Here is a 12,599-nt window from a genome sequence, read left to right as displayed (position 1 = left end):
CGTTACTTTTGACAGTCCCCCTCCATATGTGGTGAACTGCCTTACTTGTTGCCATAAGAAATTGCTGGGTCCGCTGATATTTTCCCTGCTGCAGCTCTGGAATGAAGGTTAACATCTCCAGAGGCTCTAGTTCCTTTTAGTTGAGAGTATTGAGACGTCAACATTTAGGCATTAAAAGTGCTCCACGCTAATGCTACCAGGTACTGTTGATTCCAGGTGCTCTCAGCACATAGAGCTCTATACACATGTATATACATGATCTATGTCCATCACTGTTTATGTTGGAAACCCCGTATGCCAATTCCTCTAAATACAACCCAATATCAAATGAGTTATTCTGGTCTTCCCTTCCCTGTATCTGTACCTCCATTCTTCAACAGGGAGAAATCTGGCTCCCACTGTCCTCAGTATGCTTGCTTAATTCTTTTGGGTGCAACTAATCCCCCATCTACATTGGCTGTCTCCTTGCTCTTGGTGCATCCGAATCAACTGGTTAGTGCAGATCAAGAGATCTTGGACTAGCTGAAGGTTCCACACCTGCATTATTTTGAATGAATTTTGACTGTTTCACTAGTGGGCAGTAATCTAGTGATTAACCGAAAGGGCTCCACTGTTAGAAGGCCAGATTTGTGTGATAACCATGCCACTTGCTAGCTCTGCAGTATTTAGCAAACTAGTTAACTTCTAGTCTCTGACTCCTCTCTTTGGAGAAGCTATAAGCAAGAGAAAACAGGACACTCTGTTGCTGCTTCCTGATTTGGGTTTGGGTCACAAGTCTCAGAGTAAAGGGCTCTCTGCCTTTCCCGGATGACTGAACAATGAGTAGCAAACTTTAGCAGGCCCCCAGGTGTGTGGGAGTTGAGGGGTAGTTGATAGGTCAGGGGAGCAGGGAGGAGTTTGAGAGTGGTTGAGGGCAGTGGGTGCCTGTACCTGCTAAAGGGAGGGAACATGTATCAAAAGAGAACTTGCCTATAGTACCAATTTGCTTCCTTATCCATAATCCACTACAGAATGATGTATATTTGGGTGTGAGTTTCATTATTTGCAAACTAAGAATGGTAACGTGGGCTTCCCTACATTACAGAATTGTGTGAGGATCAAATGAACTAATATTCCCCAGTGCATGATGTGGGAGAAATTTGAAGAATATTTTCCTTCCCCCACCCTCTTGATAAAAGGAATACATGTTCATTGTAGAAAATGTAGAAAATGCAGATAAGCAAAACTAAGAGATAGCTGTCACTGGTAATCCCAGGAGGTAAGATAACAACCATTCCTATTTCTTAATAGGGAAAGCTCTTATTTCCCTGCTTATTGCACTTTAGGTATAAGGCACCAACACTGGGAAGTCCCACTCTCTTCCTGTCTCTCCGTGCAGAGTGATGACCCCTTCTGAGTCCTTCTTGCAGATTCTCCCGAGCTTTCCACTGGCTGGACCCAGCAGTCCAGGGCCCCAAAAGCAGGCAGCAAACAGGCCAGGTCAGAGGATGCACCTTTCAGACCGTGTACCAGGCACTCCTCCTGGTGGGCACTTGTGACCGTGGCAGCTTCAGATGAAGCACTTCTTCCTGCCCAGGTACAGAAGGCCAGGGAACAGGTTTCCTAGCTCTATGATCTAAAGAGCGGAAGTTGGCTACAGTCTAGTTTCCGGGAGAAACAGCAGGGTGGGGGGCTTTTCTATTCAAATGATACTGCCTTGCAGTCTCTCCAGACTGAGGTGTTTGGAAGAGCAAATGTAGCTCTAGAATGTATTCAAAGAATGGGGGAGGGGAAGAGCTTGCTCCAGGAGATGCACAAGCTTTGACTCATGGGCTTCCCATGAGCCCTCCTTTGATGTTAGAGTTAGGTCATCTGCGTGGTGCTCTGACCTTATGCCTGGCCACTTTATAAATATTTTCTCAGAGATGATTTAACACTATATTGGTGCCTAGGGAGAAAAATGTAGGGGGAGGGAAAAGCATACCTAAGTTTGCTTATGCCCCTCAAACTCATCAGTCCAGGGTCTGTTCTGGCACCTTTATCTTTATATCTTCATTTATTTAATAAGCAGTTTAATAGGTGCTAAATATTCTACCCCAAGTTGACTTCTCACTATCTATTAATGGTTTGAAATTTCACTGTTAAAGGTATGTGTCTGGAACATTTCACTCACCAAAAAGAAAGTGTCTGATTAAAACATATATAGCATTGAGCTTTTTCAGCAGATGTAATGTTGTCATGCATTGGCTGATAGGAGTGCTGTGTGAGGCTTATGTAATGGGGAGGTGTAGAGGTGTTACAGGGCAGAGAAAGGGGCAGCCCAAACCCCGCAAACCTGCCTATTCTAAATGGGTTCTGACATCTGCCGCATCAACACAAAACATATGAGACTTTAATGGGAAGGAACTTTAATACAATTAGGAAACAATACAGGAAAGGCAAAGAATCTAGTTTCTGAATCAAGAACCCAAAGTTACCCATCCCCTCGTGGGTAAAACTCCATCCAAATGGGATTGGCCCAGAGCAAGGCCCCAAGTCTAAAGCATCTTCCAGTGGGGACCCACAAAAAAGGGTCACAAACAACCGGACAAGCCCGGAAAGAAAAGAGCAAAATCAACATCAAGATAAAAGCTGCCATTGTCACCTCCCCACGGGTCTCACCCACATCTGTGTCACCCAGTCCACGACCAAAAGACAAGCGCAGTTTCTTCACGTGTCTCTAGGCTCCATGCGCCTCCTCCAGGTCTCCTTCTGGCTCCATCCTGCTTCCTTTCCTCAGTCTCCTCTGCAGCTTCTCCTCTCCCTGCTCAGCTCCACCCTCCCTTGGGTGGGGCAGGGAACCTGGAACCTCCCCCTTTCCTGGGGACCACCCTGTTACAGAGGGACATGCCATGGAAGATGGTGACAAGGGACTCAGGAGAACTGAAGGCAAATAATACCTCAGCACATTCGCTGGTTTCATCATTTTAGCAAGCATTTGAATATAGTTCATTTTTTTGCTCTTTTTAAATTCCTCCTTCTCTCCTTCCAGGCCTTTTTCTCTCCTTCTCTCCTTCCTCCTTTTTCTCCTCACCAAGCTTGGCAATGTCAGGATGATCTGATCTTGCAGTGCTGTCCTGACAAACCCTCATGAAATCTACATTTGACTGCTCTGCCTCCACACCTGAGCCGCTGAACAGGCCTCCCAAGCATGAGGATTATCCCATATCAATATGACTGCCATAGTGTCCCTATTGTCACATGTAAATTCATTTCATTACTTTTTTTAAAAAAAGTAACACTGGCACACATGTGACCTGAGTATGAAGTGTAGGTAAGTGTTCATAACAGAAAGGAGTCAGCTTCTGCCTCACTGCCTCACCTCTGGCTCTGTTCCCCAATGGCAACCTCTTCTGTCTGTAGTTTTTGTGATAGGTAGTAGTACCACATTTAAAGAAGACATGTTTGGATTGGTTGACACAGATGTGGGTGAGACTCATGGAGAGGTGACAATCGCGGTTTTTGTCTTGATTTTGATTTTGCTCTTTTCCTTCCAGACTTGTCTGGCTGTTTCTGACCTTTTCCTATGGGTCCCCACCAGAAGGTGCTTTAGATTTGTGGCAGGCTTTGTGGCCTTGCTCTGTGCCAATCCTGCTTGGGTGGACTTTTACCCATGAGCGGACAGGTAACTTTGGGTGCTTGATATAGAAACTATACTCTTTGCCTTTCCTGTATTGTTTACTAATTGTGTTGAAGTTCCTTTTCATTAAAAAAAAAGTTTATATTTGTGTCTGTTAACTGATTGATTCAAAATATTATCTGTTGACATCATGGTATACAGATGATGATCTATCCTGCTAACTAATATGTTTGTTTCTATGTATTTGTTGATCAATTTTATTTATTTTATTTTTTTTTAAAGAGGCATGTATTTTATTTATTTGTTTGTTTGTTTGTTTGTTTGTTTGTTTATACATGCACTGGGTTTAGTTAGAAGCGCAGGAGGGTGAGAGAATTCACCAGAGCCAGGGCAGGGAGCAGAGCAGGCAGAAGGACAGAAGTACACTGCTGAGGGGAGCAGCGGGCGGCAGGAGAGGTCTGCGCGCCATGTGGGACCCTCCTGTAGTGGCTGGGGAGCAGCCGGGGATCGAACTGGCGTTGCAGAGGCTGCGGGCAGCTTCGCAACCCAGCGCTCAAGCGCTGTGCCACTGGGGAGGCCCTGTTGATCAATTTTAAACATTGTTAATTTTTTAATAAGATAAATTTAGCTACTTAAAATACTGGGTTTCCTCCCAATATTGCTCCATCTCTATATACAATTCCCCTCTCATTGTTGTAGAGCAACCCCGATACAAAACGGGGTGCCTGACTGTGGGTCCTCACCCGTGCGCTTAAAAGGACTTATCAATGCTCTACTGCAGGCACACGTGAAAGGTTAATAAAAAAGGTTTATTTACAAGGGAAGGGGAAATGAGGAAATGTACAGCTCTGGAGAAAAGTGGGAGACAAAGTTTTAAATGAGTCCTACCCAATCCGCCGATCAGGAATCCCAAAATGACGCTCTCAGAGTTCGCCGCCAGCCAGGAGCAGTGAAGCCAGGAGGCGAGCGATCGTGAGCCAGAGAGACCCCAAGGCCCACGAGTTTGGTTTTTATATCCAACCTGGCTGCCCAACTCCACCCTCAGGTCCCAGCCACCCTCCCTTGGTGGTGATGGGATTTGTCTTTCCCAATGTCTTGATGGCTTTAGTCTGGTGTGGGGGTGAAGTCCACAAAGCCTGTATGGGATTAACTCAGGACATCATTTCCCCCTAACATCATCACCGCTGCAGCTTCAAATGCCATACCTAATACTCCATTTCTCCTTACAATAACCATGAAAACGTCTTTTGTCTTTGGAATATAAGGAGCTAGCTAGCTACCTAGCTAGATATTAGCAAACTTATTCTAGTTTCCATTTATATCACTCCCTCTCCATCTCTTATCACAGTAACCTATCCCTCTTTCGAAATCTCTCAGTCTCTCTTGTCAAGGCAAATAACATTGCTATTCTGTAATCATAATGAAGTCTTTTGTGTTTTGCTGATATTTGCAGGTCATATATTAATTATCTGATTCTTTTTGAAGCAAATGACAGACAATTTAATACCAAAGAAACAGGAAAGAAAATTTGATCACCTTAACAGCAAAGTCTAGGGAAAGATGCAGCCTCCCATGAAGTTTCATACAAATGTGTTACTAGGACCTAGTTTCTCTCCATCTTTTAAAATCTGCTTTGTGTTGTTTCCATGCTGGCTAAACTTTCCCTTCAAGGAGGCAAGGTGTTGGCAGCTGCTTTAGTCTTTGACTCTTTCAAGTTTAAATCCAGTAAATCCAGTGGAAAGAAGAGAAAGTGTCTTCCAAGTAGTCAAATTTGGGTATTCATTCTGATTGGAATCATGTGTTTTCATGCTATCCTTGAACCTGTTGCCATGAGCAGAGGCTTTGGGTGTGGTGACACCTAACCTACCCCTCTGGAGCCAGGCCTGGAGCTCAGAAAGGATTTTACAAAACAAAACAAAATCACATGGTCATTGAAAGAAAGAAGGAAAGGATGCTGGGCACCAAAGGTAATAAATACACACTTTAGACCACAAACTTGATTTCTTGGGGTTCTGTTTGCATAAACTTGTGAACTGAGCAAAAGATACAGAGAGCAGTGCTATTGTCACCCAACAGCAATGTAATAAATTATTTTAAATGCTCCTAGCCAAACAAAATACATCTGGAGGACTAATTTTGCTTGCAAGCCTCTAGGATGCAACTATTGTGTGTATATTAATTCTAAACATTGAAAAATAGTGAGTAGTATTTATATTATTATAGCTATGTAAACAGGTTTCATGGTAGAATAAAAAATGTTTTCAAATTCTCTAGGATCCCTGTCATCACCCAGGCAGCGCTCAGAGACAGTGTTACTGGCATCAAATTCCAAGGATTCTCCCCCTTTCTTCTCCACCCATTGCTCAGAGTTCAGCTATGTTAATTGCAAACTTGTTAATTGCAAACTATGAATGGCAGATACTGTAGCCTACCCAACTGACATGCCCTCATTCTTCCTTGCAAGTATCTTTTCTTTGCTTCCCTTGGTGGTTATCACTGATGATGCAATTCTTCTCAAAGGTCTTGTGATATCTTATTATCTATTTGCATTTTTTACATGAGGGAGGAGTCTGAAGATTGGGAGCTCTGAATGTGGGATTCATTAACTGACTGTTTCACTGTGAATGAACATGCAGGGAGTTCTCAGCTATTAAGTTGGGACCTAGATAAAAAATGAGAGGGTCTTTATTTTTGGATATTGATATCCATACTAGCTACCCTTACCATTTCACTTGATAGCTTGTTAAATTGTTCAGATAACTGATTTAATTAATTAGTTTAATTAGCTTTGTTAGATAAGTTTAAATAAGACTCTGATCTCACACCATAGTTTTAATTATTGATTCATTCATTTATAATTTTATTTATTCATGTTGTAACTTATCTGTAGACAGAAAAGTGTATAGGAAACTTTTGACTTTCACATTCAGACTTTCAATTTTCAGACCTACTCAAGTTCCTAAGTTCCTTTATACTTGTTACCCAAGCCAAGAGCTTTGATGGAATTCTACTCAATGTGTGGGTTTTCTGTTTTATATTTTTCATTAATTAATATTTTTTCATCTGCTTTTTGTCCTATAGGAAATTGTTGAGCTTTCCAGTATATTAGTGGCCTCTTTCCAATTCCCTTTAGTGTTGTGAATATAAACCTTTAAAAGAAATTCATTACTATTATCTTAATGGTTTCTTAGAAAGGGGAGGACATAAATATACACGCTTAATAGAATACCATATTAAACCTGAAGTCTCTATGTCTGTCTTGTTAATAACTGCATAATAATCAATTGTATACATGTTTCTTATATATTAGCTTGTCTACTGATTAACATTTAATTTTGTGGCCCCAAACACTGCTGATATGAACACTATGCACATAGACTTCGGTAGAATAAGTTCCTACAAGTAGAGTGTTGGGTTGAATGTTGTTGGAAATTTCTTCTTTGAAGTGTGTGTATTTTTGCAAGGTGATATTGTAGAGCAGTTAAAAGCATGAACTCTGGGACCAGGCTGCTTGGATTCATGATTCTCACTCTGTGACCCTGGGCAAGTTACTTAAGTTTCTGTGACTTGTTTTTGTAATGGGAAGAAAAGAGAATTAATATCATCTTTCTGCTAAGGTTGTGAGACAATTAAATGATTTAATTTGATGATGTTTTTGTCTGATAATATACTCAATACCATTATCTGTTAATGTTGTTATACTGGGTTAGACTTAACTACCAGACCAGTTTATAAAAGTCACAGTTCTGTGTGGGCTAGAGCTGGCATTCTGGCTAGTGCTTTTGCAGATATGCCTGGGGGAAATAAGGTAGTCTGGGCAAAGAAGCGAGTGATGGTATACCTTTTGGAAGGACTTGGAGCTGTCTTATCCAGGAACTTACCAAATGTAGTCACTTGAAAGCTGCATTGTTAACTGCTGTCCCTCCAGTCATAGACAGTACTTGGCACATAAATGAATAAATACAGGTTTCCACCACTATGCAAAAGTCAGTAGACCATTCCTATGAAAACTTTCATACATAAGCTAAAAAACCATAAAGCAAAAAAAAGCAATTACTATTAATTTATGTGGAAGATTTTTTGAGTGTTCCCAGATCCTCAAAATAACCTACCAAGCTATAACAAAATAAAACACCAAACTTTAAATCACATTGCCATATAATAAAAGCAGGAATGGTAGCATACACACCCAGACTGTATAAAGAAGTTCCCAAGAAGGAGCTGGGCAGAGCCCCTCCTGCTGCTCAGGGTGCTATAAAACCCACGCTGATCACTCTCCTGCTTTGTGCCTGTTGTAAAAGCGAAAATTATCTTCAGATTTCTCTTTGCTGTGGAAAACAGGTATTAATGTAGATCTGTCATAAAAGCAAAGTGGGAGCAGGATAAACATTCGAAATGAATACCTGTAATGAAGACATGAATGAAAAGATGAAATCCGTTTTTTCTCTTCAATTCCTTCCTGTTGTCCTCAAACCTTCAAGGAAGTCTCCATAACAATTACACCCTAGCTCTACAGTGAGAGGGCTGGGATGGAAGGGACTGAAGAGGAGGAGTCTTGAGAGGGGGGCTTCCGGAGTCATTTTTCCTGAGGGGGCTTTAGCAAGGGGTCAGGGGCAGAGGAAAGACAAACTTAGTCTCCCTGCCTCCCCACCCCCCAGTCCTGGGGAATATGGTGAGGGGCCTGCTAAAGGCCCGGACTTCCTGCTGCCATGTAGGTGAGGGATTTACATTGTTTGTACTTGGGTTTTATTGATTTATTTCTTCTTTTTAAATGCATACAAAAACTGGGGTACAGGTCAGAGGTACAGAGGGTGAGAAGATTCACCAGAGACAGCACAGGAAACAGAACAGGCAGACTGACTGAAATAAAGTGCTGAGGGGAGCAGTGGGTGAGACAGGAGAGGTCTGCTGTGCCATGTGGGTACCTCCCTGATCAGCTGGGAATTGAACTCATGCTGCAGAGGCTGCGGATAGCTTCACAGTGCTGTGTTTAACCCCTGTCGCCACCAGGGAGGCCCTGTACTTGGATTTTAAACGGAATGATCTCTTAAGACTGGGGAGTCAGGCATAGCTGAGTTAGAAAAGTTACTTAGCCTCTAAGTAAATGGCAACTTTTTATATGCAGTTTCCAATTTTGCTAAAGATTAAAACAAAGTATTTGATGCTGTTTCCAGCCTTCCTCAAGTTAACTCTGTGAATGATGTATTATAGATACGACTGCCCATTCTAACATGTCAACAGATAATTGTTAGGTTGATGAGGCTCAGAGACCAGACATGGTAGCAGGGATCTGGTTGGGGTTTCAACCAGTCCTTCTCATTGGTAAAAACCTCCTGTTAGTCTCTTGAAATTTCAAAGAATAGGTTTCTGCCCCTGGAAAATGGAGATTAGTGCTATAATATCTACCACCTGTCTGGGCTTAAAAGCACATCTTGACATTAAATTAAAGGAGAGCATAAACAGATGGATAATAGACCTTGAAATCTTGACCTGAAAGTTACTATTAATGGTAAAACCATTATAGTATAATATTTCTCTAAGGTTTCCAGCAGATGCTTGGATAAGGAAAAATATCAATTTTGAGCATTTTGTTTTAGAAAATGTTATAATTTATTATTACTATTATTTACCATTAGCATATTAATGTTAAAAAATAAACTATGTGTTTAAAAGGGGATTTTCCAGATTTAAGTAATATGCAGGTATAGTAGCAGACAGAACACATATTCACACATACATAAGTGCTAATGGTTCATGTTGTTGTTGTTTTTGTCTTGTTGAAAATGAATCAAGGACTTAGCATGGATAGTAAAACACCAAATTCACAAACTCTCATTTATAGTTAGCTAAAGGATCCTGAAGTCAGGAAACTTGTTTGGGGGAAGACAGGAAAGATCCAGAAAAGTAGTTTTGTGATATCAAGTCCAAACATGGAACTCCCTAGACAAAAGATTCAAATCTACTTCCTATTTTAATAAAGAAACACTTGCCAGGGTGGAGGACCCTCTCGGGGGTCTCCATTTGTGATATATAACTGGGTGGTTTTGTTTTGTGTGGGGGAATAAATATTTGAAGGGGGTAACTGAAGAAGGATATACTTTTGTTATGATGTTATTGATACACAGGCTGATGCTATTATGGTGGATGCTATCAGGCTACATTATCTTTATGCCTCCAAGGTAACCTGAAGCAACTGTCTATTGACTTGGCACTCCCTTTCACTGAAGCGTCTGTCCTGCCTGGGGACTGTAATCCAAGCTAACCACATGCCTCACAGATGGCTTTCTTTAGCCACTGACAGCATCCAGGAAGGAAGAGCGTGAAATCACCTGGGAAGGGCGCTTCCTCAAAGGGTTTAGCTGCTGAGTGACTCTCAGGAGAATTCCATCTCCCAATCTTCTACTTAGGGGCAACCACTAGGCTGTCTCTTCAGGCAAGGAAATAATTACTGTAAGGAAACTGGAGGTGATCTGATCTGAACCCCTGGGCATTTTTCTTTCCCTCTTTGAATTTTGCAATGTTTCACCACAGATCATGTCCACTTGGAAAGCAAGGCTCGCCAGAAGACTGAAGTTTCCATCTAGGAGGATGCATCCATTTCCATGCTCAGCTCTGCTTACCTGTTTTGGGCACACGAGGGAGAATGCACCCTTTGAACAGCCCAGTGTGGCTGTTACTCACTCTACTGTCTATGTTCAGCCCATGGCCAAAGTGGGTCGACACTCAAGTCACCTGAAAGGGGAAGAAAGACCTCCAGAGAAAAGGAAAGATTCTGGCACCCATTTGGAGAGAAATGGCAGTGCAAAAAGGAATGCAAGTAACCACACTGTTGTCCAGGTGACTGAGACCCCTGAGGATTTGCCTGGGTCTCTGGATGGTAAACTGGACTGTGAAGCAGTTACTTTTCAGACTTCTATTCCTAGACCATCAATTATTGACATGCCAGTGGTGAGTATTCCCAATGCTAGTGTAGAAGGTAAGGTGTCAGAGGAGAATTCTGGTCACTTGGTGAATGCCTTTGGGAAACAAAATAGTTTAACATTATTAGTGAATAAGACATTGAAGGGAACTCTTATCACTGAGAGGAAATGTGTAGTCCTTTAAATCCTCAAAAAGTTCTCAAAGGCTGTGAAGGGAGGCAATGACAATAAGTACTGGAGCCTGAGCAATGACCAAAACTGACCTTTAGCTAATTGATCATGGTGCTTTTGAGCCAACAGTATCTCCATAAAAGATTAGCGGTAGAACAATCTGGGGGAAACATTTAAAAAAAAACTACTTTGTGATTTATTAATATGAAAAAAACTCAGAATAAGAAAAGTTTGATTATAGTATTTAAGAAACTGCTTTTACTTAAGATGAATCACATGATATCAAGGCAGTCTGGGGAAATTTGGAAATGATGATCACTATATGTGTAGCACTAAAGAAAGGAACTGATCTCCATAACGATTCATAACTTGAATGTTTTGGTGATGATTTTCTGAAACTTAAAGACAGGAGACAGAATTTATTTGAAAAAAATGGTGCTGCTGATTTTAAGAGGTAACATATTGACATATATGATTTTATGAGGTAACATATTTTAAGAGGTAACATATTGACAACATATCTGTTGTCTTTGAGGGAGCATTACTGAATTTTAATTGTTGAATATTCTCATTGGATTTAGTTGCACAGTCACTTCAAAGTTTTTGGTCATCCCAATTTGGGAGGCAGTAAGGAGGCAAGGTGTCCTGAAGGGTGTTTTCCAAATATATTCCTTGAACATTTTTTTGTTGTCTTCCTGACCAAGTAACTCAGAACCAGACTTAAAAAACCAAGAGGTCTTTGGAGATCCATTACCAAGATATTCTGAGTTTAAAAAAATTATCTTTTCCTTATCTAGTTTTTATCTGATTCAGCAACTTGAATCCAAGAAGCCTCATTAGCAATGGAAATAGTCAACAGCAAAGATTGGGTTAAAATTTATTAGATTGGGTTAATTGGAATAAAAAACAATTTCTTTTGACATTCTATAAGTTTATATCAAGTGGTTGAAACTTGGCTGATTCGCATACATGCTTCTATTTTGAGATTGTAAAGAGGATTTCCCCAACCTTCTGCTAAGGCAAAAATAATTTTTTTTTCCTAACAGTACTAAATCAAAATCCCACAATGAATAAATGAAAAGCAAAATATTTGTTGTTCAATTTTCAGTTTATACCCATATCCAAGTAAGATATTTAGTTGTACTAAAGTTAGCTGAGACTGCTTCATGACCAAGTGTATTTGTTGCCTGTTAAAGGAACTGATGGTGGATTGTTTTAATGAGCTGGATTTTTTTTGGTCCAGTAAAGATGCCAGGAACTTGGGGCCTGCCCTATGTTGCTAAGTATAGCAGCAAATACAAAGAGTTGATTTGATTTTATCTTTCTGTTTTAATGGCACATGTGACACAGGGCCTTAAAGTAAAATGTGTATTCAAATTTAATCATTAAACATCCATATATATTGTCCACTTGGCTACATAGGTGAGGCAGATCTGAACATGGACGCAGCACTGATGAAAGTCTTCCAAAGAGACACACACAAAGACAGTTCATAGGAGAGTTGAAGTCTTCTGAAAGGTACATTGCAAGGGAGGTAGAATTTGAGATTGGTTTGGAAGGAGGATTAGGCTTTTTAAAGACTACGATAAAGGGGACGATGTTACAATAAAAGGGAATTGTACAACCAGAACCACGGGTGTAGAATTTAGCATAGGCATGGGTTCATCAGATTGGATAAAGTTGGTGAGATACTTGGAAAGATAGATTGAGGCCCAAAGTGGGATGTCTTGAATGCTGTGGTAATTAGTAGGCAGTGGTGAAGCTTTGAGAATTTTTAGAAGAGTAACAACATACTTGGAATTTCATCCTGGGAAGACAAATAGGTAGCATCATATAGAGTGGATTAGGGCTGAGAAAACTGGAGTTGAGAGGTCATTGTAAGCATCCCAGTCTTAAAATAGTCAGGAAAG

The 12,599-nt window shown here is 40.9% G+C and overlaps 1 protein-coding gene across 1 annotated transcript in view; it reads left to right on the top strand.

Moving 5' to 3' along the window:
• The window catches only part of FAM107B (family with sequence similarity 107 member B), a 200,240-nt gene that overhangs the window by 5,645 nt on the left and 181,996 nt on the right, over positions 1-12,599 (top strand). The window contains exon 2 of the mRNA XM_037510640.2: positions 10,130-10,543. Within this exon, the coding sequence (XP_037366537.1) occupies positions 10,133-10,543 (411 nt within the window). The 5' untranslated portion in view covers positions 10,130-10,132. The remainder of the gene's footprint in view (positions 1-10,129; positions 10,544-12,599) is intronic.

This window comes from Talpa occidentalis, unplaced genomic scaffold (assembly GCF_014898055.3).
Source record: "Talpa occidentalis isolate TD23 unplaced genomic scaffold, MPIMG_talOcc4v2.1 talOcc4.14, whole genome shotgun sequence".
Lineage (NCBI taxonomy): Eukaryota > Metazoa > Chordata > Mammalia > Eulipotyphla > Talpidae > Talpa > Talpa occidentalis.
The sequence above is the reverse complement of the archived record's forward strand: the minus strand, read 5'-3'. Positions and strand labels throughout refer to the sequence as shown.